We start from the raw sequence: 26,828 nt of genomic DNA on the forward strand, positions 1-26,828 counted from the left end.
CCCTTTTCTAACTTCTGGTATTGATTTAGCAGCACTCGTTTTCTATAGCTTGAGGCTTGATTTGGGCAATACAGAACATTGAGGAATTCTAGGCTTCTATTCTGGGGAGTTAAGAGAGGGTGTGCTCCAGTCCAGAAGTCCTATTTTCATCCCTGCCGCTGCTGGTGGACTGTCTGTGGCTGTTGTCGTCCAGTCCGGTCAGCCACGTGACTTGCTATTTGTCTTCTCCTGCCCTGTGCAACTGTAGCAGGTCGCAGTCTCATTATGCTACCACATCCTCCAGCCTCCAAGCAGCAGACACAACATCCAGCACTTGTTGACATTGACAACAACAACTCCTCCACACCAAATTTACAGAAGAAGTCTTAACTTTTTACACTTATCTCCTTACTGTTTTGGCTTGATTATTTATTATTAACTGACTGTGTTGATGGTGTATCTAACAGCAGCGGAACTGTCCTTTGTGGTTCTTTCTCGTTTGACTTGGGGAACTCTTTCTATCTAATTTGACACTAAAGTGTTGGTTGGTTTCGTTGACTAACTATTAGGCCTCTATGCAACCTTTCCTGAAGCAGGTGTCCCATGTATTGGTTGTTGCATTTCCCTCTACCAAGTATGACGCCAGAGACCATGAAAGACATAACTTAAATGTAAATAATGGAGATGCAGTTACTATGTCTTTAAACCTGTTTTTCTATGTAAAATATTAACATCTATCGGGGGTACTAACCAAGTGTCAAATGTCTTACACTCTTTTACTGGACACCTGTTTTCTCTTCTTTCTTCCAGCTAACCATCTGAACCATTGGATTCTATTGGGACTTTGTATTTTGTCTTTCCCCCTCCCCCCTCACAAAAAAGGAGAGTCCTTATTTGATATCAAAGTCAATTAAAGCAATCTGACCAGCGCTGGAAATTGGGACAGTTATCTGACATAAGGCATCAGGGACATTGAAAGGGCCTGCTATTCCCCTCACCCCCTCTTCTCCTATCCTCACCCTCACCCTGGAACCTCAACTAAGACTCCCTCATCCAGGCACCACATACTTGCAACTCTTTGTTTCTTCCAGAAGATGGCGTGGGTCATCGTTCCAAAACGTGGGACTTGGGACCTGAATGGGAGATGGAAAGAAAGAGCGAGAGGCTCATGGCATGCTTTGGGTAGTACATCTTCCATATCAGGAATGGGAAGGGATTATGGTTGAATAAATGACTGGAGGTTTTGCTGGGACTTGCATGTAAACATGGTCAACATGGAGGTACTGTAGTACAGGGATTGGCTTAACTCTGTGGTGAATGGGTACATCTTGGGGATACGGAAATGTGGTTGTTTTTTCTTCCCATCTGAGAAAACAGATACTCTATCAGTAACTATGTTTCCATCTAAATTGACTTTAATGCCTTTGACTGATGGACTCTGGTGGCCTTTGCTTCAATCCCTTATTACTCTGCACTCCAACTATATCAGGGGTCAGTTGGGACAGAGTATGTATTGGGAACTCAGTATTAGATGTTTTTGAGTATTGAGTGAGGAGCGTGCAAGATAATTTAAATCTATGCATTGTTATTTGTATTTTTTATTAATTATTGTAATTGCTCCAAGTCATAAGGAAATTCCATTTTAATGGCGGATAGGAGACCTAAAAAGTATTTTCTTTTTCGTTCTGTGTTTTTTCATTGGGTACATTGTTTTCTGTAATATTGTATTTTTTTTATGTATTGCCTTACCTTGACTCATAGATAAATGGTTCAAAAGGAAAACATTAAGTTAACAAATGTAAAACTGCACTGTTTGAATTGTAAATTATTTGTAGAAGACTTAACCAGGTGTAGCATTTGGCCCACCTAGTGCCTTAACGTTTGGATAACGATTTTATTGCCATATCTGTTTGTGTTTATCTCCAAAAACAAGACAAATCTAAACTCTTCCATTATTTTATTTTTTATCTGCTACATTGTGGTTTTATCAGAACGTTCCCTTTCTGGTTTGAGTATATCGAATACCTCTTTATAGACTCATTGCAATAGTGTAATGTGTCAACACAAAGTTCCCAGAGTCCAGTATCTTATCTCACAACAGTTTCTGGATGGTGTACCTTGACGAAGGCTTGTTAAAAATGTAGTTATAATTATATTCATAAATTATGTTAACGTCCCAATCGCGCAAATCCCACTGTGTACATAATTTGAAAACAAATAAGGATCATGAATACCGCTAATTCAAAATGTTTTTTACATTTTTGTTCAGTAAAAAGAGGGGGAGAAAGCACTGGAACTATGACCTACTCTATTTTGTCTTGGATGAATCGCATGTTTAATTGCATTGGAGGCCGCACTGATGGATATGTGTCAATAAACATATCTTTATCTATAATCTACAGACTTCTCTTTTGTTATGTATGTAGGCTATGAGAGTGATTTTGATATACAGTTCTTTATTCTGAGCAACTGCATATAGACTTGTGGCTAACAAAGTTATTTACCAATCACAGGGCTGTGATTGTAGCTAGTAATTCAACAATCACAGAACTGGGAAAAGAGAAGAGGTGTGTGACGGATGAGCATCATTGTTGATTGGCAGGAAGAAAATGACAAAGCACAAGGTAAAGAAGATTTTGAACCACTGATGTGCTGCTTTTACAGTTTGGTCATTTAGTAGATGCTCTTATCCAGAGCGACTTAGTGCTTTCATCATAAGATAGCTAGGTGAGACAACCAAATATCACAGTCTTAGTAAGTACATTTTTACTCAAAGTAGTTATCAGCGAAGTCAATGCTAGTAAGAAAAGACAAGTGCAAGGTGTTTTTTTTGGGAGGGTGGGGGGGAATAAGGCTGATGTCTTATTTAAGATACTCTTTGAAGAGGTAGGGTTTCAGACGTTTTCGGGAAGATGGGCAGGAACTCTGCTGTCCTAACATCAGGCAGAAGCTGGTTCCACCATTGGGGTGCCAGGACGGAGAAGAGCTTTGAGTGGGAGCTGACCTCCCGTAGGGGTGGGATGGCCAAGAGACCAGAGGTGGCAGAATGGAGTTCCCTGGTTGGGATGTAGGGTTTGAGCATAGTTATAGCCTGAAGGTAGGGAGGGGCAGTTCCTCTTGCTGCTCCTTAGGCAAGCACCATGGTCTTTTAGTGGATGTATGGTCTTTTCGACTGGAAGCCAGTGGAGTGTATGGAGAAGCGGGATGACTTGGGAGAACTTGGGAAGGTTGAACACCAGACGGGCTGCGGCGTTCAGGATAAGTTACAGGGGTTTGATGGCTGGGAGCCCAGCCAACAGTTGCAGTAGTCCAGACGGGATATTACATGTGCCTGGATTAGGACATACGCCGCTTCCTGTGTGAGGAAAGTTGGTACTCTCTCCTGCAGGAGCGAGTCACTGTTTTGATGTTTGCAGAAAACGACAAGGTTCTTTGCACTCTGGGAGGGGGATACTGTGGAGTTGTCAACTGTGATGGAGAGGTCTTTGAGCGTGCAGACCTCCGGAGGAAGAGCAGCTCTGTCTTGGTGAGCTTGAGGTGGTGGAACAACATCCAAGCTGAGATATCTGCCAGGCACGCAGATGCGTGTCGCCACCTGGTTGTCAGAAGGGGGAATGAGAAAAGTAGTTGTCATCCGCATAGCAATGACAGGAGAGACCATGAGAAGATATGACAGAGCCGAGTGATTTGGCGTATAGAAAAAAGAGGAGAGGGCCTAGAACCGACACCAGTGGTGAGAGCATGTGGTGCAGACACCGATCCCCTCCACGCCACCAGGTAGGAGCGACCTGCCAGGTAGGATGCAATCCAGCAGTGTGCAGAGCCTGAGACGCCCAGCCCTGAGAGGGTGGAGAGGAGGATCTGATGGTTCAGTGTTGAAGGCAGAGGATAGATCTAGGAGGATGAGAACAGAGGAGAGCGAGTCAGCTTTGTCAGAGTGGAGAGCTTCCGTGACCCAGAGGAGAGCAGTCTCAGTTGATTGACCCGTCTTGAAGCTTTACTGGTTAGGGTCAAGAGGTTTGTTCTGAGAGCGATAATAAAATAATTGGTCAGAGACGGCATGCTCAAGTGTTTTGGAAAGAAAAGAAAGAAGGGATACCGGTCTGTAGTTTTTGACATTGGAGGAGTCAGGGATTTCTTGAAGTCAGAGGGGACGCAGCCAGTGGTCAGGGATGAGGGAAGTGAGGAATGGGAGAGTCTCCAGAGATGGAGAAGGGAAGAGGGGATGGGGTCGAGTGGGCAGGTTGTCGGTTGGCTGGACATCACTAATCGCAGGATTTCATCTGGAGAAAGAGGTCAAGACGTAGGGTAGTTCTGTGTGATTTGGACCAGTGGACTCAGTAGACTGAGTGAATGCGGGGCGGATGTCGCCAACCTTTTTTTCAAAGTGGTTGACCAAGTCGTCCGCGTAGGGGAAGGAGGTGGAAACTAGTTTCCCAGGGTTGGAGGCAGAGGCTTGGAATTTAACAAGTGGGTAGATTTAGGCTAGTGATTTGCTCCTTTTACAGTTTTCTACTGATCATGAGTTTCATCAGGAGAGTCAACCTTGCTGGAGACAGATGCAGTTAAATTATTTTAATGGGAACTTCATGAGATTAGAAAAAAACTTTTGTAAATGCATTTGAGTGGGGCCCACTCAAAGACACATTACTTCCCAACCCTTTTTGCCCCCCCCTCTCAGGCTGGGCTGTCCAGGCTGGATAGCTGCAGGCAGAGCGCATCGACAATTTTTCAGCGTGCATGCAGTTGCAGTGTCATTGTGCGAGCTGTTTAAATGAAGTTCGGTGACGGTGTAGCTAGCAAGCTAGCTAGTCAGAAACCTTTCGTAGCCAACTGCACCAGACAGCGAATTCGCGCCCCGGCGACTGGAATTGGAGATTAACAAACAAAACTGCCTAAAATATGCCTGTGTTTTCAGGTAAGTTAACGCTATAACGTGACCACTTCCCTTGAATATATTTATACACGTGTTTCAGTGATCACTATTGGAACGCTAGCTAACGAACACTTTAGCTAGTTAGCCATCATAGGCCATAAAGTAAATCAGTCACCAACTAGCGAGCTGCCCGACAAAAAATAAACGATTCGCGAGTGTTCTCTCTGATTTAAAACAAAATACAACATGAAAAACTAACCAACTAGTTACAAGCTAACGTTAACTAGCTTACCCAGATCAGTGTTGGTTTTGTGGACATAACTACCTACCTAAATAACTAACGAACTAATTTAGTAAACGGTAGCTTGCTAACTAACGTACTTAGCTGTATGTTATGTTTACTTACTTCCTGCACTCACGTCAATATTTAGCTAACTACGTTAGCCTGCTAACTGCTAAGCCAGCCATATATGAACTGTCACACAGTCTATATATAGCTATGAAAACTCTGCTGCAACATTAGTTAAGTTACATCTGGAACAAATAAACATGGTAAGTAAGTACTATTCTAACGTTAGCCAATTGGTTACCGCTAAATGTCTGACTTTTTGTGTGATTATTTTGTTAGCCAGGTAACTAGTTAGCAAGACAGTTATTTTACTTAGTAAGATGAGCATGCCATCTCTTTTATGCTATCTTGCTAATCAGCACAGTAACGTTAGCCGCAGTTGTTCACTTGCTTCTGGCCAACTAACGTTAACAATATGGATGTACTTAATGTTAAAACAGGGTAACTGAAAGGGTAGTTACCTGTACACATCACAAGTAGGAAGCTTGCCAGCCTTCATTATCCCTAAAATCTAGCTAGCTAGCTAACGTTAGCATATAAGGTGATGGTGACATGTCTATTTAGCAGGTGATCAAGACTCTAACATAACCAAAACATTCGACTCCTATTTCAACCATTCTCTGCATTACATAGGTTATCACTGTAAAATATGACTTGACAAGACTTGGTATTATCAGATACCTGTGTTTTTGTTTCGCTTTTATTTCCTCAGTGAATGTGAAATGGGGAAAGGAGAAGTTTGACGCCATAGAGCTGAACACAGAAGAACCTCCCATGGTCTTCAAGGCTCAGCTCTTTGCCTTGACAGGGGTACAACCAGAGAGACAGAAGGTTATGGTCAAGGGAGGCACACTCAAGGTAAAGTTGCTGTCACGTTTTAGTTTACAATTAATGAATGTCATCAGTTGGACCACAGGTAATCAACACATGAATTATTTCCAAAGATAATAATCATTTGTATATATTTTTAGGATGATGACTGGGGAAACATCAAATTGAAGAATGTAAGTATAGTCTAAGAGTTTTCATGTTATTAAATATTTAATCATTTAAAAAAGTTTTGTCACATACACTGGATAGGTGCAGTGAAATGTGTTGTTTTACAGGGTCAGCCATAATAGTATGGCGCCCCTGGAGCAAATCACATTTTATTGGTCGCATACACGTATTTAGCAGATGTTATTGCGGGTGTAGAGAAATGCTTGTGTTCCTAGCTCCAACAGTGTAGGAATATCAAACAATACACACCATCTACAAAGTAAAAGACTGGAATTAAGAAATATTAGGACGAGCAATGTCAGATGGGTCAATGACGAATAAGGCTTTCAAAATGGGGAAAAATAAATGTGTTAAATGTTAATTAAAGTTCTTTGTACATTCATTAGTGTTGTTGAAATATATATACATACACCATTTTTAGTCACCGAGAATTAAATCCATGCATTTTAATTTTGCATCATATTATTTCTTGCTTGAATAATGTCCTTCAGTGTAACAATAATGGATTTTCTAATTATTTGATTATTTACCAGTATTAGCATTCAGCTGTTTATAGATAGTAATTGTTTTATCTCAACAAACATGTACTACTTTGAAAATCAAAATTGCATCATAATTATTAATATACATTTTGTATTTTCTCCTAATGTGAGCTCATTTGTTGATTTTAGCATCCAAAATGTCATGCTCAAAAGGAGAAATGTTTTTTTGTAAAGGGGTAAAGATTATTGTATCCTAAGTTTGACAAAACTAAATTATGTAATATGACGTGAAAAACCTGCCTTACACCGTCTGACTGGCATCGTTATACCGAATGACATACTGAGATTCCACATTGGATTATCCTTAAAGACTGTTTCAGCAACAAAGATGTACTTATTACATACTAAATATAAAATGAGAGACACTGGCAATCAGATGTATTTATTGTAAGGTAAATGGAGAAAAGGCATATGAACAACTACCTCATTGTCACTGATGATTTCCTTAAGATTTTGGCACTTCTCAACTTGATGAAGCCAGATGAAATGGTGCTTGGTGTGCAGGTTGAGTTTTTGATTCAGGATTCTGTTCAGATCCTGCCATGTTCCTGTCTTTGTTTTTTCCACAAAGTTTGTGAACGTCTTTTCTTCATTGCTGGTCTTCTCTCTTTTCCACTATTGCCATGTGGTGTTCACTTCAGGCAGAGCTAGTTCTACCTCACTGTAAGAGCTTGTTGCTCAGGGTGCTCCTCAAGATTTTCACCATCCATGGACACTCTAGTGAGGTTCATCACAGCATGCATCTGCCTAAATGTTTCCCTCTGAGTCACTTAACTGCATGACCACTATAATACCTGCTCAGAAGCCACTCTTCCCTAACTTGAGAATCTGAGTTCTTCCGGGCCCTGAACGTGCAGCCCTCTCTTTGTTGGATAGAGGCATCTATAAGGACAGATATTTGCTCTACATCAAAACTGTTCTGATAGAGCATGAATAAAACATTATGATAATAATTAAGTGCTTATGACTTGAATAGGTCACTTCATAAAAACCAAATAATAATGACCATGTTGTCATTACTTTTGTTTTTCACAATGTAATAAATAGACAAAATATACCTTAACACACACAAATACATAGATATATTATTAATAAAACATACACTTATACACTACATTCCCTAAAAGCTTAAGAATAGAAAAACTATGTCATGCGGAGTAATGAATAACGTTGTGGTGTAACAGTTATACAGAATGACATAATCGTTACTCTGTATGACAAAAAAACAGTTTGAACTTATTCTACAGGCAATGGCTTGGCCACCTATGAAAAAACTATTACCTTGATCTACAGGTTTTTAATGTTATCTTTCACATCAAATATGCCATTTTAAAATAAAACAACATTATATATGTTTTTTAAGCATTGTACCGTATGACACAGGATTTTATATCATAGTCCACCAGTGACCGAAAAGGTGAAATTATCAACATTTTAGGAGAGACTTACTGACCTTTCTGCACTGTGTGGGGGTCCTTCCGAATCTTCTTTCCGATGCAATATCCTGTCATGTGGCAATGGCAAAGCATTATGGTCTGAAATGGCTCATGAGTGTCTGTTATACTGAATAACATTGAAAGAAATCCCAATGTAGGGACAAACGTTTTTCAAGCATAAAAATGTAATAAAGTGTAGGATCCTCACCATTATTTTTGATTTATCAATACAGATACCCTCACAATTATGCCAGAGGAGTTTATTAGATTTTGATAGTTTTCTTTGGCGCATTTTTGCATATTCTTTGGTACTTCTGAGCTCTATAGCGCCCTAAATTCCCATTATTCATAATGAATGTTCTTATAAGCTGATAAATAGGGGAAAGTTAAGTCTTATAATGCAGTGTTTATAAAAAAATATATATTTTTACAATACTGTAAATACAGTGGGGAAAAAAAGTATTTAGTCAGCCACCAATTGTGCAAGTTCTTCCACTTACAAAGATGAGAGAGGCCTGTAATTTTCATCATAGGTACACGTCAACTATGACAGACAAATTGAGGAAAAAAAATCCAGAAAATCACATTGTAGGATTTTTAATGAATTTATTTGCAAATTATGGTGGAAAATAAGTATTTGGTCACCTACAAACAAGCAAGATTTCTGGCTCTCACAGACCTGTAACTTCTTCTTTAAGAGGCTCCTCTGTCCTCCACTCGTTACCTGTATTAATGGCACCTGTTTGAACTTGTTATCAGTATAAAAGACACCTGTCCACAACCTCAAACAGTCACACTCCAAACTCCACTATGGCCAAGACCAAATAGCAGTCAAAGGACACCAGAAAGAACATTGTAGACCTGCACCAGGCTGGGAAGACTGAATCTGCATTAGGTAAGCAGCTTGGTTTGAAGAAATCAACTGCGGGAGCAATTATTAGGAAATGGAAGACATACAAGACCACTGATAATCTCCCTCGATCTGGGGCTCCACGCAAGATCTCACCCCGTGGGGTCAAAATGATCTCAAGAACGGTGAGCAAAAATCCCAGAACCACACGGGGGGACCTAGTGAATGACCTGCAGAGAGCTGGGACCAAAGTAACAAAGCCTACCATCAGTAACACACTACGCCGCCAGGGACTCAAATCCTGCAGTGCCAGACGTGTCCCCCTGCTTAAGCCAGTACATGTCCAGGCCCGTCTGAAGTTTGCTAGAGTGCATTTGGATGATCCAGAAGAGGATTGGGAGAATGTCATATGGTCAGATGAAACCAAAATAGAACTTTTTGGTAAAAACTCAACTCGTCGTGTTTGGAGGACAAAGAATGCTGAGTTGCATCCAAAGAACACCATACCTACTGTGAAGCATGGGGGTGGAAACATCATGCTTTGGGGCTGTTTTTCTGCAAAGGGACCAGGACGACTGATCCATGTAAAGGAAAGAATGAATGGGGCCATGTATCGTGAGATTTTGAGTGAAAACCTCCTTCCATCAGCAAGGGCATTGAAGATGAAACGTGGCTGGGTCTTTCAGCATGACAATGATCCCAAACACACCGCCCGGGCAACGAAGGAGTGGCTTCGTAAGAAGCATTTCAAGATCCTGGAGTGGCCTAGCCAGTCTCCAGATCTCAACCCCATAGAAAATCTTTGGAGGGAGTTGAAAGTCCGTGTTGCCCAGCGACAGCCCCAAAACATGACTGCTCTAGAGGAGATCTGCGTGGAGGAATGGGCCAAAATACCAGCAACAGTGTGTGAAAACCTTGTGAAGACTTACAGAAAATGTTTGACCTGTGTCATTGCCAACAAAGGGTATATAACAAAGTATTGAGAAACTTTTGTTATTGACCAAATACTTATTTTCCACCATAATTTGCAAATAAATTCATTAAAAATCCTACAATGTGATTCTCTGGATTTTTTTTTCTCATTTTGTCTGTCATAGTTGACGTGTACCTATGATGAAAATTACAGGCCTCTCTCATCTTTGTAAGTGGGAGAACTTGCACAATTGGTGGCTGACTAAATACTTTTTTTCCCCACTGTATGCTTCGGATGCCATAATGGACACGTCACATCTTTGATGGGATGTATAGACATTATGGACGGTATATGGATAGATTATATAGTATATCTGAAGAATACGTAGGATAGAATAGTATATGTACAGCAATAGTTAAATAGGATAGGCCCCTCACAATAGTACAGTATATACATATGAAGTGGGAAAAACGGTATGTAAACATTATTAAAGTGACCAGTGTTCCATGTCTATGTACATATGTCAGCAGCTTCTAGGGTGTTCCATTATTGAAGTGACCAGTGTTCCATGTCTATGTACATAGGTCAGCAGCCTCTAGGGTGTTCCATTATTGAAGTGACCAGTGTTCCATGTCTATGTACATAGGTCAGCAGCCTCTAGGGTGTTCCATTATTGAAGTGACCAGTGTTCCATGTCTATGTACATAGGTCAGCAGCCTCTAGGGTGTTCCATTATTGAAGTGACCAGTGTTCCATGTCTATGTACATAGGTCAGCAGCCTCTAGGGTGCAGGGTTGAGTAGCCGGCTAGTGACAGAGACTAAAGTTCAGGGCAGGATACTGGGCGGAGGCTGGCTAGTGGTGACTATTTAACAGTCTGATGGCCTTGCAATAGGTCCCAGCTTTGATGCACCTGTACTGACCTCGCCTTCTGGATGGTAGCGGGGTGAACAGGCCGTGGCTCGGGTGGCAGAGGTCCTTGATGATCTTCTTGGCCAGTTGGGCAGACCGCACCACCCTCTGGAGAGCCCTGCGGTTGCGGACGGTGCAGTTGCTGTACCAGGTGGTGATACAGCCCGACAGGATGCTCTCAATGGTGCATCTGTAAAAGTTTGTAAGGGTCTTAGGGGCCAAGTCGAATTTCTTCAACCTGCTGAGGTTGAAAAAGCGCTTTTGCGCCTTCTTCACCACACTGTCTGTGTGGACCATTTCAGATTGTCAGTGACGTGTACGCCGAGGAACTTGAAACTTTTCAGCTTCTCCACTGTGGCCTCGTCGATGTGGATGGGGGCGTGCTCTCTCTGCTGTCTCCTGAAGTCCATGATCAGCTCCTTCGTTTTGTTGGGAGTACAGGAGGAGGCTGAGCACCCACCCTTGTGGGGCCCCTGTGTTGAGGATCAGCGTAGTGGAGGTGTTGTTGCCTACCTTCACCACCTGGGGGAGGCCCGTCAGGAAGTCCAGGACCCAGTTGTACAGAGCTGGGTTCAGACCCAGGGCCCCAAGCTTAATGATGAGCTTGGAGGGTACTATGGTGTTGAAGGCTGAGCTGTAGTCATTGAACAGCATTATTACATAGGTATTCCTCTTGTCCAAATGGGATAGGGCAGTGTGCCTTGCTAAAGGGCACATCAACAGATTTTTCCAGATTATTTCCTATCTGTAATGGCTATGACGATACCAGTATCGCAATATTTTTTCCATGGCAATAATGAAAACACGAAGCAGTCATAACTATTTGGTCCTTTAAAAACCTGCTGTATGTAAAATATTGTGTGCTATAGCTTGAAAAATAAATACATGTGACACTGGATGACAACATAATGATGTTTGTTTCCAACATTAGGGCTATTTTCCTAAAGAAGTCAAATCTGCTTTGTGTTTTGTTTCCTTGCCACAAGACTATCGAGTATCGTGATACAGGTGTCGTCCCGGCCCTACTATCTATTTCAGTATTGTGCAAAGTAGGCTATGATATATTGGCTGATTTCATTGTCATTTTAGTGGACCTGTTTTGGGGTGGTGTTATGATGCATGTTATCTAACCTAATATTGCAGGGCGGTCGATTTTATTTTCTTCATTGATTACCATCGGCAGATATCCTATGGTACGCAATGTGACATGAGATACTTTTCCTCCCCCCCCCCCCCCCACAGGGGATGACTCTGTTGATGATGGGCTCAGCAGAGGCCCTGCCCGAGGAGCCTGCAGTCAGGCCCATGTTTGTAGAGGACATGACAGAAGACCAGCTGGCCTCAGCCGTGAGTTAATGTTTACTAGCTGGCTTTTAATAGCTATGTCGAGGACTGTTTTCTAGCTTGCTCTCAGGGCCAGTGTCTAGTCTACTCTCTGTTGGTCTGGAACTGTATGATATGTTCAGGCTATGCCTTGCACAGTAGTGCTATGAACGGACACAGATGTCTGTCATTTCTACTAGCCCTGATAGAAATTGAGATTGTACAATGCATGACTTACTCGTTGGAAGTGTTTTTGTTTAAACGTAAACGATGCTGGCTGGGTTTGCCAGCGCAGGCAGTCATAGAGAAACTAACCCAATTTTGCTTGTTGTCTGATCCGATGTGTAGATGGAGATGCCTTGCGGACTGACCAACCTGGGCAACACCTGCTATATGAACGCTACAGTGCAGTGTCTTCGCTCCGTGCCAGAGCTCAAAGGAGCCCTCAGAAGGTGGGCCCTTGAAATTGCATTAACTCCAATCTGTGATGATGCAAGCAACGTCTGTCGGATCTATAGTGTTGATGATAAAATGGGTTTCTTATTCACTTGATATCTACTCAATGATACAACTGATTATTAGATCACACAGGCTACATTAGAGTTGGGACGATAAACCAAAAATTACAGACAACAACATTGCCTTCAAATCAAATTTTATTGGTCACATGCGCCGAATACAACAGGTGCAGACATTACAGTGAAATGCTTACTTACAGCCCTTAACCAACAGTGCATTTATTTTAAACAAAAAAAGTAACAATAAAACAACAACAAAAAAAGTGTTGAGAAAAAAAGAGCAGAAGTAAAATAAAGTGACAGTAGGGAGGCTATATATACAGGGGGGTACCGTTGCAGAGTCAATGTGCGGGGGCACCGGCTAGTTGAGGTAATATGTACATGTGGGTAGAGTTAAAGTGACTATGCATAAATACTTAACAGAGTAGCAGCAGCATAAAAAGGATGGGGTGGGGGGGCAGTGCAAATAGTCCGGGTAGCCAAGATTAGCTGTTCAGGAGTCTTATGGCTTGGGGGTAGAAGCTGTTGAGAAGTCTTTTGGACCTAGACTTGGCACTCCGGTACCGCTTGCCGTGCGGCAGCAGAGAGAACAGTCTATGACTAGGGTGGCTGGAGTCTTTGACAATTTTGAGGGCCTTCCTCTGACACCGCCTGGTATAGAGGTCCTGGATGGCAGGGAGCTTTGCCCCAGTGATGTACTGGGCCGTACGCACTACCCTCTGTAGTGCCTTGCGGTCAGAGGCCAAGCAGTTGCCATACCAGGCGGTGATGCAACCAGTCAGGATGCTCTCGATGGTGCAGCTGTAGAATTTTTTGAGGATCTGAGGACCCATGCCAAATCTTTTTAGTCTCCTGAGGGGGAATAGGCTTTGTCGTGCCCTCTTCACGACTGTCTTGGTGTGTTTGGACCATGATAGTTCGTTGGTGATGTGGACACCAAGGAACTTGAAGCTCTCAACCTGTTCCACTACAGCCCCGTCGATGAGAATGGGGGCGTGCTCAGTCCTCTTTTTTTTCCTGTAGTCCACAATCATCTCCTTTGTCTTGGTCACGTTGAGGGAGAGGTTGTTGTCCTGGCACCACACGGCCAGATCTCTGACCTCCTCCCTATAGGCTGTCTCATCGTTGTCGGTGATCAGGCCTACCACTGTTGTGTCGTCGGCAAACTTAATGATGGTGTTGGAGTCGTGCCTGGCCATGCAGTCATGGGTGAACAGAGAGTACAGGAGGGGACTGAGCACGCACCCCTGAGGGGCCCCCGTGTTGAGGATCAGTGTGGCAGATGTGTTGTTACCTACCCTTACCACCTGGGGGCGGCCCGTCAGGAAGTCCAGGATCCAGTTGCAGAGGGAGGTGTTTAGTCCCAGGATCCTTAGCTTAGTGATGAGCTTAGAGGGCACTATGGTGTTGAATGCTGAGCTGTAGTCAATGAATAGCATTCTCACTGCTGTAGTCAATGAATAGCATTCTCACTGCCTTTTGCCTTCTTACCGATGGTCTTCTTACCGATGGTCAGTAATTTTGTTACACAACGTTCCTGCAAATCTTTTTTGTTCATAAACCATTCTTTGGTCATCAGTAATAGCCTATGTGTTACGTTGAATCCTGCTATGAAAATATCTGCCTGTCCGTGTTTCGCTGGCTTTACTCTTACTTATTAACCCTCTGTCTCCCTCTACAGGTATGCAGGTGCTCTGCGGTCCTCAGGGGCCAATGCACCATCACAGTACATCACAGCAGGTCTGGCATTTCCCTTTCTGTCTGTCTGTATGTTGTTTTCATATTATGCTGCCACTGCCTTTTGTTATCTGCTAGTGTAGATGGTAATAGTATGACTCTGTGAGTCAGGGCATGGTGCTGGCTACACCAGCATTGTGGGCCACATACTATGAACTGCTTTGGATAAAAGAGGCGTCTGCTAAATGATCATTGTATTCCCCTTCTTCAGCCCTCCGTGACCTCTACGAGACCATGGACAAGACTTCCTCCAGCATACCCCCCATCATCCTGCTGCAGTTTCTGCACATGGCCTTCCCCCAGTTCGCTGAGAAGGGAGACCAGGGACAGTACCTCCAGCAGGTGAGACCAGGGCCCCTGGCTGGCACCAGTCACTCACTCACCGTCAGAAGATTCCGCTTTGCTATCCGTGCTTGGTACTGCACATCCTATACTCCAATGAACCACATTGATTGCTCAATTTTAAGTAGTCGTTTTTGTTTATACTGAAAGTGGTCTGAAGAGTAGAAATGGGCTTCATTTGTCAATTTCTGCCCCTCTCTAGGATGCCAACGAGTGCTGGTTGCAGATGATGAGGGTCCTTCAGCAGAAGTTGGAGGCACAAGACTCAGAAACTCCCATGGAGGTATGTGTATAAGCAAGTATGTAAGCTGTCAAGGTCGTTATAGAGGTGAAAGTCTATCAAGGTCGTTATAGAGGTGAAAGTCTTCTTCTTCTTCAGACTGAGAGTGAAGCTGACAAGAAGAACTTCATTGACCAGTATTTTGGAGTGGAGTACGAAACCACGTATCCTTGCAGTCTGAACATGAGTATATGATCTATTAGGGAATGGAGTATGGCCTCCACATACCTTTGCTCTCTCCTCCCAAGAATACGTCTCTTATCTCTCTCTCAGTTCCTTCCTTAACCTTCTCCACAGTATGAAATGTACAGAGTCTGAGGACGAGGAGCCAGCCAAAGGTAAAGAGAGCCAGCTCCAGCTCAGCTGTTTCATCAACCAGGAGGTCAAGTACCTGGCCACCGGCCTCAGGCTGGTGAGTAGTACCAAGCAACACACATTCACAGACATTCACAATCACACACACAGGAATATGCACAGGATCACACAGACTCACACACACATGCACAGGAAGACACACACAGATGCGCGGGCACACACACCATAATGTCTCGAAGGGGGTCTGTCACCATGGCAACACTGATCTAATCCCATCATGTCTCTGTTTCTTTCTATTCAGAGACTGCAGGAAGAAATCACCAAGCTATCTCCATCTTTGCAAAGAAATGCCATGTACATAAAATCTGTAAGTGTGGCATGGGCCCCTAAGAATTTCATAAACCACTGAGATGGTGTGAAATTTGTTTTATTGTTATGTCCTTTTAGTTGGTTGGTTCACTTTGTCTCCCTTTCTTCGTCTAGTCTAAAGTCAGCCGCCTCCCTGCCTACCTAACCATTCAGATGGTTAGATTTTTCTACAAAGAGAAGGAGTCTGTCAATGCCAAAGTCTTAAAGGTATGTCTTCTGATGTTTTAGGAATGTCCTCCTAATGGATGGGATTATCATCAGAATACTGTTGCAAGTGGAAGAAAGAATATTGTCCTGATGCTTTTTTCCCATTGATTTCATGTTCCAGGATGTCAAGTTCCCGCTGATGCTGGATGTGTATGAGCTGTGTACCTCAGCTCTGCAGGAGAAGATGGTGGCCGTTAGGTCAAAGTTCAAGGAGATTGAGGACAAGAACCTGGAGAAACAGACGCAGAAGGTAGAAATATAAAATAATTTATTGACTTGTCTACTTTGTCTCTTGCAATTCAGCTTTGAACTGCAAATGTATACTCTTCAAAATAAACCTAAACCTCCAATAAATATATTTCTCAGTGTTGTTCCCTGACCAAACAAAGTAACTCAGTGTGAACGAACATACGTGTAGCTTACATAATTCCTTTTGTGCATCAAACAGGTGGAGAAGAAAGTGGAAGACAAGCCGAAAGAAGTGAAATATGAGCCCTTTTCATTCGATGATGGTTGGTTACTTTACATCATATGGATTTGTGGCCTGCCTCTACAAATAAAGCATCAGTCAGTCATTCACACACACGTGTAAGGGATAGGTTGGTACACACTGTAACTTCAAATCAAATTGGATTTGTCACATGCGCCGAATACAACAGGTGTAGACCTTACAGTGAAATGCTTACTTACAAGCCCTTAACCAACAATGCAGTTTTAAGAAAAATAAGTGTTAAGTAAAAACATTTACAAAATAAAAATAAAGAAACAACAAATAATTAAAGAGCAGCAGTAAAATAACAGTAGCGAGGCTGTATACAGGGGGTACCGGTACATGTCAATGTGCGGGGGCACAGGTTAGTCGAGGTAATATGTACATGTAGGTAGAGTTAAAGTGACTATGCATAGATAATAAACAGAGAGTAGCAGCAGCGTATAGTCCGGGTAGCCATTTGATTAGCTGTTCAGGAGTCTTATGGCTTGTGGGTAGAAGCTGTTAAGAAGCCTTTTGGACCTAGACTTGGCGCTCTGGTACCGCTTGCCTTGCGGTAGCAGAGTGAACAGTCTATGACTAGGGTGGCTGGAGTCTTTGACAATTCTTAGGGCCTTCCTCTGACACTGCCTGGTATAGAGGCCCCAGTGATGTACTGGGCCGTACGCACTACCCTCTGTAGTGCCTTGCGGTCGAAGGCAGAGCAGTTGCCATACCAGGCAGTGATGCAACCAGTCAGGATGCTCTCGATGGTGCAGCTGTAAAACATTTTGAAGATCTGAGGACCCATGACAAATCTTTTCAGTCTCCTGAGGGGGAATAGGCTTTGTCGTGCCCTCTTCACGACTGTCTTGGTGTGTTGGACCATGAAAGTTTGTTGGTGATGTGGACACCAAGGAACTTGAAGCTCTCAACCTGTTCCACTACAGCCCCGTCGATGAGAATGGGGGCATGCTCAGTCCTCTTTTTTTTCCTGTAGTCCACAATCATCTCCTTTGTCTTGGTCACGTTGAGGGAGAGGTTGTTATCCTGGCACCACACGGCCAGGTCTCTGACCTCCTCCCTATAGGCTGTCTCATCGTTGTCGGTGATCAGGCCTACCACCGTTGTGTCGTCGGCAAACTTAATGATGGTGTTGGAGTCGTGCCTGGCCATGCAGTCATGGGTGAACAAGGAGTACAGGAGAGGACTGAGCACGCACCCCTGAGGGGCCCCCGTGTTGAGGATCAGCGTGGCAGATGTGTTGTTGCCTACCCTTACCACGTCAGGAAGTCCAGGATCCAGTTGCAGAGGGAGTTGTTTAGTCCCAGGGTCCTTAACTTAGTGATGAGCTTTGACGGCACTATGGTGTTGAACGCTGAGCTGTAGTCAATGAATAGCATTCTCACGTAGGTGTTCCTTTTGTCCAGGTGGGAAAGGGCAGTGTGGAGTGCAATAGAGATTACATGATCTGTGGATCTGTTGGGGCGGTATGCAAATTGGAGTGGGTCTAGGGTTTCTGGGATAATGGTGTTGATGTGAGCCATGACCAGCCTTTCAAAGCACTTCATGGCTACAGACGTGAGTGCCATGGGTCTGTAGTCATTTAGGCAGGTTACCTTAGTATTCTTGGGCACAGTGACTACGGTGGTCTGCTTGAAACATGTTGGTATTACAGACGCAATCAGGGACAGGTTGAAAATGTCAGTGAAGACACTTGCAGTTTGTCAGCGTGTGCTCGGAGTACACGTCCTGGTAAAGGTCTTACTCACATCGGCTACGGAGAGCGTGATCACACAGTCGTCCGGAACAGCTGATGCTCTCATGCATGCTTCAGTGTTGCTTGCCTCGAAGCGACCGTAGAAGGTATTTAGCTCTTCTGGTAGGTTTGTGTCACTGGGCAGCTCGCGGCTGTGCTTCCCTTCCCTTAAGGAATATGTTTCTAAGCGTGTGCCCGTCTATTCCCTGCAGACCTGGGCTCTAACAACAGTGGTTACTACGACCTGCAGGGAGTGCTGACACACCAGGGCAGATCCAGCTCCTCCGGACACTACGTCGCCTGGGTCAAGAGGAAAGAAGGTAACCTCGATAGCATTAAGAAAAGAGTCTCTGCACACAGTAATTTAATGTGAAACGTTTTCGGTCACAGTAGACCTTCATCAAAGCATACAGTCAAACAATGAGAGTCTGTATAAGAGGCCAGTCAGTCAGTGCAATTAACATGATTAATAAATGTCAATCTGCTCTTTAAAGGGATAGTTCATCCAAATTACAAAATGATATGTTGGTTTCCTTACCCTGTAAGTAGTCTATGGATAAGGTATGACAGCAATCCATGCTTTGTTTTAGTTTCCCTCTAAACGTTTTAGCATTTCTGTCACTAATTCCATTCACAGGGTGTCCGCGAGTCGTTAAAAAGTCTTACATTAATTTATCTGATTTAAAGGCCTTAAGTCTTAAAATGTCTTACATTCTGTTTTCAAAGGTCTTAAAAAATGTGACGGAGATGACTACAGTGTTAGTTATATTGTGCCGCTGCTTAATTGTTGCCACCATGGCAATTTTTTAAAAAATTGAACATGAAATAATACTCTAAGCCACTTTCAAGATGTTAGAGCTATTCAAATGTGCGCCTGTGTGTGCACGTCATGTGCGCATGCCAGTGCGAGTCGGGCCGTTGCCAGAGAAGAGTGGAGAGAGCAAGGTAACCTATACAATTTGATAGACAACAACACTCACTAGAGCTGGGATGATAAGCTGAAAATTATCGACACCGACATTGACCTCTTAAACAATTTTACTTATGTCAGTAATTTCGGTGATTAGGCTACACAATATTCCTGCAGCTTTTTTGGGTTCTAAAACCATTATTTTGTCAACAATAATGTGCACTAACCTGCTTCCTGCAATGAAAGTATCTGCCCTGTCCATATTTCACTGATGGCTCTCACTCCCGCTCCCCCCTTTGCACACGGAGAGAAGGGAGAGATGCATTCTGATGAGAGCAAGCATAGTTCACTGACTAAGGATGTGACAAATGTAAATCATTTAATGTTTAAACTGCCATAAAAAAAGTGTTTAAACTGTAAAAAATCATAAAAAGACGAACTCACAATTCCGATATGGTCCAGCAATGCAGTTCAATCTACCGCAGTCCTGGCTACCTACCAGACGGCGCTCGCCTTACTGCTGTCCACCACCCACTCAACAACAATGGTAGTTAATGCCTTTGTGTTTTGAGTTCCCACTTCCTCAGGTGGTAAATAGTGGTACATACAGTGAGGGAAAAAAGTATTTGATCCCCTGCTGATTTTGTACGTTTGCCCACTGACAAAGAAATTATCAGTCTATAATTTTAATGGTAGGTTTATTTGAACAGTGAGAGACAGAATAACAACAACAAAAATCCAGAAAAACGCATGTCAAAAATGTTATAAATTGATTTGCATTTTAATGAGGGAAATAAGTATTCGACCCCCTCTCAATCAAAAAGATTTCTGGCTCCCAGGTGTCTTTTTATACAGGTAACGAGCTGAGATTAGGAGCACACTCTTAAAGGGAGTGCTCCTAATCTCAGTTTGTTACCTGTTTAAAAGACACCTGTCCACAGAAGCAATCAATCAATCAGATTCCAAACTCTCCACCATGGCCAAGACCAAATAGCTCTCCAAGGATGTCAGGGACAAGATTGTAGACCTACACAAGGCTGGAATGGGCTACAAGACCATCGCCAAGCAGCTTGGTGAGAAGGTGACAACAGTTGGTGCGATTATTCGCAAATGGAAGAAACACAAAAGAACTGTCAATCTGCCTGGGGCTCCATGCAAGATCTCACCTCGTGGAGTTGCAATGATCATGGGAACGGTGAAGAATCAGCCCAGAACTACACGGGAGGATCTTGTCAATGATCTCAAGGCAGCTGGGACCATAGTCACCAAGAAAACAATTGGTAACACACTACGCCATGAAGGACTGAAATCCTGCAGCGCCCGCAAGGTCCCCCTGCTCAAGAAAGCACATATACATGCCCGTCTGAAGTTTGCCAATGAACATCTGAATGATTCAGAGGAGAACTGTGTGAAAGTGTTGTAGTCAGATGAGACTAAAATGGAGCTCTTTGGCATCAACTAAATTCACCGTATTTGGAGGAGGAGGAATGCTGCCTATGACCCCAAGAACACCATCCCCACCGTCAAACATGGAGGTGGAAACATTATGCCTTGGTTGTGTTTTTCTGCTAAGGGGACAGGACAACTTCACCGCATCAAAGGGACGATGGACGGGGCCATGTACCGTCAAATCTTGGGTGAGAACCTCCTTCCCTCAGCCAGGGTATTGAAAATGGGTCATGGATGGGTATTCCAGCATGACAATGACCCAAAACACACGGCCAAGGCAACAAAGGAGTGGCTCAAGAAGAAGCACATTAAGGTCCTGGAGTGGCCTAGCCAGTCTCCAGACCTTAATCCCATAGAAAATCTGTGGCGGGAGCTGAAGGTTCGAGTTGCCAAACGTCAGCCTCGAAACCTTAATGACTTGGAGAAGATCTGCAAAGAGGAGTGGGACAAAATACCTCCTGAGATGTGTGCAAACCTGGTGGCCAACTACAAGAAACGTCTGACCTCTGTGATTGCCAACAAGGGTTTTGCCACCAAGTACTAAGTAATGTTTTGCAGAGGGGTCAAATACTTATTTCCCTCATTAAAATGCAAATCAATTTCTAACATTTTTAACATGCGTTTTTCTGGATTTTTTTGTTGTTATTCTGTCTCTCACTGTTCAAATAAACCTACCATTAAAATTATAGACTGATCATTTCTTTGTCAGTGGGCAAATGTACAAAATCGGCAGGGGATCAAATACTTTTTTCCCTCACTGTATAGGCGCACAGTGCTACATAGAGCCATGGCTACATGGAACTCTATTCCACATCAGGAAACTGCAAGCTGTAGAATCAGATTTAAAAAACGGATACAAATACACCTTATGGAACAGCGGGGACTGTGAAGAGATACACAGGCACAGTAGTGTATAGTAGTGGTCTGAGGGCACACACTTAATGTGTTGTGAAAAGTGTTATCAAATGTAATGTCATGTAATATTTTTTATTGTATATAACTGCCTTAATGTTGCTGGACCCCAGGATCCTTAATGAATACAAAAATATTTTGACATGTTGCACATCAAAATATATCCCATCATGCATTAATTCCCTGAACTATTAGATGACGTAGTGAACTTCTTTCATGTCTTACTTGGCACTGGAAAACGAGCCAGGCCTACAAATACTAATTTTTGCCAAAATTGACACATTTCTGGAGGAGAAAATTAGCAGGTGTGTGGAGCGCGCAGACCTCAAAATCGGTATTAAATTGCATTCCAAATGACATTAAAAAGGACTTAATGGAACCTGCAGATACTCTTCATTGGTCCTCTGTAGCTCAATTGGTAGAGCATGGCGCTTGTAACGCCAGGATAGTGGGTTCGATCCCCGGGACCACCCATACGTAAAAATGTATGCGCACATGACTGTAAGTCACTTTGGATAAAAACGTCTGCTAAATGGCTTATTATTATTATTATTATTCATGGGACCGATATTCACATTTTTTGTGCATCATGTTCAAATCATATATACACCATATATAGAAAAGTATGTGGACACCCCTTCAAATTAGTGGATTTGGCTATTTCAGTCACACCCGTTGCTGACAGGTGTATAAAATCGAGCACACAGCCATTCGATCTCCATAGACAAACAAACATTAGCAGTAGAATGGCCTTACTGAAGAGCTCAGTGACTTTCAACGTGGCACCGTCATAGGATGCCACCTTTCCAACAAGTCAGTCCGTCAAATTTCTGTCCTGCTAGAGCTGCCCCAGTCAACTAGTGCTGCTGTTGTGAAGTTGAAACGTCTAGTCGCAACAACGGCTCACCCGGGAAGTGGTAGGCCACACAAGTTCACAGAACAGGAACGCAGAGTCCTGAAGCCCGTAGCGTGTAAAAATCGTCTGTCCTCAGTTGCAACACTCACTCCCGAGTTCCAAACTGCCTCTGGAAGCAACATCAGCACAATAACTGTTTGTCGGGAGCTTCATGAAATGGGTTTACATGGCCGAGCAGCCGCACACAAGCCTGAGATCAACATGCGCAATGCCAAGCGTGGTTTAGAGTGATGTAAAGCTCGCCACCATTGGACTCTGGAGCAGTGGAAACATGTTCTATGGAGTGATTAATCACGCTTCACCATCTGGCAGTCCGACAGACGAATCTGGGTTTGGTGGATGCCAGGAGAACTCTACCTGCCCGAATGCTTTGTGCCAACTAAAGTTTGGTTGAGGAGGAATAATGGTCTGGGGCTGTTTTTCATGGTTCGGGCTAGGCCCCTTAAGTTCCAGTGAAGGGAAATCTTAACGCTACATCATACAATTACATTCTAGACGATTCTGTGCTTCCAACTTTGTGGCAACAGATTGGGGTAAGCCCTTTCCTGTTTCAGCATGACAATGCACCATGCACAAAGCGAGGTCCATACAGAAATGGGTTGTCGAGATTGGTGTGGAAGAACTTGACTGGCCTGCACAAGACCCTTGACCTCAACCCCATCGAACAACTTTGGAATGAATTGGAACGCTGACTAATTCCCCAACGTCAGTGCCCGACCTCACTAATGGTCTTGTGGCTGAATGGAAGCAAGTCCCCCGCAGCAATGTTCCAACATCTAGTGGAAAGCCTTCCCAGAAGAGTGGAGGCTTTATAGCAGCAAAGGGGGGACCAACTCTATATTAATTCCCATGACTTTAGAATGAGATGTTCGACGAGCAGGTGCCCACATACTTTAGGTCATGTCGTGGTCAAAAGCTTTGAGAATGACACAAGTATTGGTCTTCACAAAGTTTGCTGCGTCAGTGTTTTTAGATATTTTTGTCAGATGTTACTATGGTATACTGAAGTATAATTACAAGCATTCCATAAGTGTCAAAGGCTGTTATTGACAATTACATTAAGTTTATGCAATGAGTCAAGATTTGCAGTGTTGACCCTTCTTTTTCAAGACCTCTGCAATCCGCCCTGGCATGCTGTCAATTATCTTCTGGGCCACATCCTGACTGATGGCAGCCCATTCTTGCATAATCAATGCTTGGAGTTTGTCAGAATTTGTGGGGTTTTGTTTGTCCACCCGCCTCTTGAGGATTGACCACAAGTTCTCAATGGGATTAAGGTCTGGGGAGTTTCCTGGCCATGGACCCAAAATTACGAATGTTGTTCCCCGAGCCACTTAGTTATCACTTCTGCCTTATGGCAAGGTGCTCCATCATGCTGGAAAAGGCATTGTTCGTCACCAAACTGTTCTTGGATGGTTGGGAGAAGTTGCTCTCGGAGGATGTGTTGGTACCATTCTTTATTCATGGCTGTGTTCTTAGGCAAAATTGTGAGTGAGCCCACTCCCTTGGCTGAGAAGCAACCCCACACATGAATGGTCTCAGGATGCTTTACTGTTGGCATGACACAGGACTGATGGTTGCGCTAACCTTGTCTTCTCCGGACAAGCTTTTTTCCGGATGCCCCAAACAATTGGAAAGGGGCTTCATCAGAGAAAATGACTTTACCCCAGTCCTCAGCAGTCCAATCCCTGTACCCTTTGCAGAATATCAGTCTGTCCCTGATGTTTTTCCTGGAGAGAAGTGGCTTCCTCACTGCCCTTCTTGACACCAGGCCATCCTCCAAAAGTCTTTGCCTCACTGTGCTTGCAGATGCACTCACACCTGCCTGCTGCCATTCCTGAGCAAGCTCTGCACTGGTGGTGCCCCGATCCCGCAGCTGAATCAACTTTAGGAGACAGTCCTGGTGCTTGCTGGACTTTCTTGGGCACCCTGAAGCCTTCTTCACAACAATTGAACCTCTCTCCTTGAAGTTCTTGATGATCCGATAAATGGTTGATTTAGGTGCAATCTTACTAGCAGCAATATCCTTGCCTGTGAAGCCCTTTTTGTGCAAAGCAATGATGACGGCACGTGTTTCCTTGCAGGTAACTAACAGAGGAAGAACAATGATTTCAAGCACCACCCTCCTTTTAAAGCTTCCAGTCTGTTATTCTAACTCAATCAGCATGACAGTGATCTCCAACCTTGTCCTCGTCAACACTCACCTGTGTTAACGAGAGAATCACTGACATGATGTCAGCTGGTCCTTTTGTGGCAGGGCTGAAATGCAGTGGAAATGTTTTTTTGGGATTAAGTTCATTTTCATGGCAAAGAGGGACTTTGCAATTAATTGCAATTCATCTGATCACTCTTCATAACATTCTGGAGTATATGCAAATTGCCATCATAAAAACTGAGGCAGTAAACTTTGTGAAAATTAATATTTGTGTCATTCTCAAAACTTCTGACCACGACTGTATGTGACTTTGTCGGGGCTTCACAATCTATTTGAGATACTTTTGGATGATTTGTGCATGATGCATGAAAAATGCTAATATCAGTCCATTGACTTGAATGGGATTTATGCCACAGACTAAAATGTTAGCATGTGGAAACAGTGCCAGGGAAACTAAACCAAAGCGTGGATTGCTGTCATGCCTTGTCTATAGACTGCTTACAGGGTAAGGAAACCAACGTGTCAATTTGTAATTCGGGTGAACTATCTCTTTTAAAGGCATAGTTCACCTCAGTCAGTTCAACATAACCAGAGGGTGTGGGATATGGACCCAGAGATTTGACCACTTGTCTGAACACATTGATTTTAGTGAACTATCCCTTAAACTAAGGCTCGGCGATATGACGTTGCCACATAGCAGCCGGATGAACAGCTGATATTGCAGATGAGCGCAATACAAGACGATGCACTCAGAGTATATGCGTATGTGCACGGCTACACTTCACTCTGTTGCAACGTGATGGCTGCGGGACCAAAACAGCGGAGAAGTTTAGCCTCACGTTTCGCACTCTTATTTGTTGTGGAAGTCGGCTCGATATTGCTGTTTACCTTGTGCATTGCTGACTCTATCTGAGTAATTCAAACGACTGTATTAATGTTTTATATTCATGTTTTATCGAGGTACAGGTGAATAATATAACTTATGTTTTGTATACATCCATGTTTTTCCCGTCATAGATGAGTGGGTGAAGTTTGACGACGACAAGGTGAGTGTGGTGTCTCCAGAGGATATACTGAGGCTGTCCGGTGGAGGAGACTGGCACATAGCCTACGTCCTACTGTACGGACCCCGACGACTGGAAATACTTGAAGAGCAACAGTAACCAACCTAAACGCAAATAAATGAAATCTAGCCAACCAACACACAAATGCCATTTCCAAGCTGTCTACTTTGCGTAGATGTGCAATAAATTCTGGGTGTCTATAAAAATGGATGACCTTAATTTTTAGTTTTTGTAACTTCTTCACACAGATGCTTGTAAACCCATCCTGCATCAACATGAGTGGAGGTAGTTTATCTATCAAAGGAAGGTTTTTAATTGTTTATTATTATTATAGAGAGACAGGCAATCTCTGGACTGGATCCTTGAGAGGTTTTGAGAGATTTAGTTCTGCAGTTTAATTATATGTTTTATACATATTGTATATTTTGTAAAGCCTTGAACAAGGTGCTTATGTCATAGTACTTGTCTGTAGTCATATCTAATCAGCTTGTACAGAAATAAAGTCTTTGGCCAAGCTATATTGTTTCAAGGTGTCTTTCGAGATACCCTGGACCTTTCATTCATATAACATGTATTGGAGACCCCCCCCCCCCAACCATTGCTTACTGGGAAACATTTACAAGACATGGTTTTGTCTTAACACATTGCTTTTGTCCTTGTAGTTGGGGTTATTTCTCATCATACGAGCGGTTCAATGTCTCTGCTCTGATACTGTATGACTATAACGCTTCACTCTCTCATACATGCAGTCATTATCTTGACCACCACCCTGCCAACTTTGTGTAAGACCTACGACGGTCTCTCTGTAATAAGTTATTAACTGATCGCTTTTCATAAATGGTGAAAGTAAACCGTTATACCAAACCATGTTTTGTGATTTGTTTTACTTTTGAAATGGTGTACTTTTTCATTAATTTAAAGGGGCAATATGCGTTTGCTACATCCATTTTACTTTTATATTGATATATAGCTATAGATTCTTCAAGAATCTAACTTACATGCCTTGTGAGCTTAGTTCAACTTTCTAACATCAGAAACCAAATTGTTGTTTTACTCCATTGTAAACAAAGCATGTGTAGACTCGGAACATGGTTAAACAATTTTGATATCATGGATGGTCAGTCCTTGCATCCGTAGTTCTATGAATTTACATTTGATTCATTTAGACGCTCTAGTTAGTGCATTCATCTTAAGATCACAGGCATAGAAATAATTGTTTTCCTCAATGTAGCTATCAGTAGTCAGAGC

At 43.1% G+C, this 26,828-nt stretch overlaps 2 protein-coding genes across 2 annotated transcripts in view; both read left to right on the forward strand.

The window, feature by feature from the left end:
* LOC311146780 (rho-associated protein kinase 1-like) overlaps positions 1 to 2,370 on the forward strand; it is an 80,041-nt gene extending 77,671 nt beyond the window's left edge. The window contains exon 33 of the mRNA XM_084183360.1: positions 790 to 2,370. Coding sequence (XP_084039486.1) covers positions 790 to 793 — 4 coding nt within the window. The 3' untranslated portion in view covers positions 794 to 2,370. The remainder of the gene's footprint in view (positions 1 to 789) is intronic.
* A 2,359-nt stretch (positions 2,371 to 4,729) lies between these two features.
* On the forward strand, positions 4,730 to 26,098 carry LOC311146671 (ubiquitin carboxyl-terminal hydrolase 14-like). The gene is made up of 16 exons (XM_084183203.1): positions 4,730 to 4,897; positions 5,917 to 6,062; positions 6,176 to 6,208; positions 12,098 to 12,202; positions 12,527 to 12,630; positions 14,378 to 14,436; positions 14,645 to 14,775; positions 14,978 to 15,058; positions 15,155 to 15,219; positions 15,353 to 15,467; positions 15,672 to 15,737; positions 15,854 to 15,946; positions 16,068 to 16,196; positions 16,395 to 16,458; positions 18,387 to 18,494; positions 25,534 to 26,098. The coding sequence occupies exons 1-16, from the start codon at positions 4,882 to 4,884 to the stop codon at positions 25,677 to 25,679; spliced, it is 1,461 nt and encodes a 486-aa protein (XP_084039329.1). The 5' UTR covers positions 4,730 to 4,881; the 3' UTR covers positions 25,680 to 26,098.
* Positions 26,099 to 26,828: the final 730 nt, after the last annotated feature.

Source organism: Coregonus lavaretus (assembly GCF_964263955.1).
Source record: "Coregonus lavaretus genome assembly, chromosome: 19".
In the NCBI taxonomy this organism is placed as follows: domain Eukaryota; kingdom Metazoa; phylum Chordata; class Actinopteri; order Salmoniformes; family Salmonidae; genus Coregonus; species Coregonus lavaretus.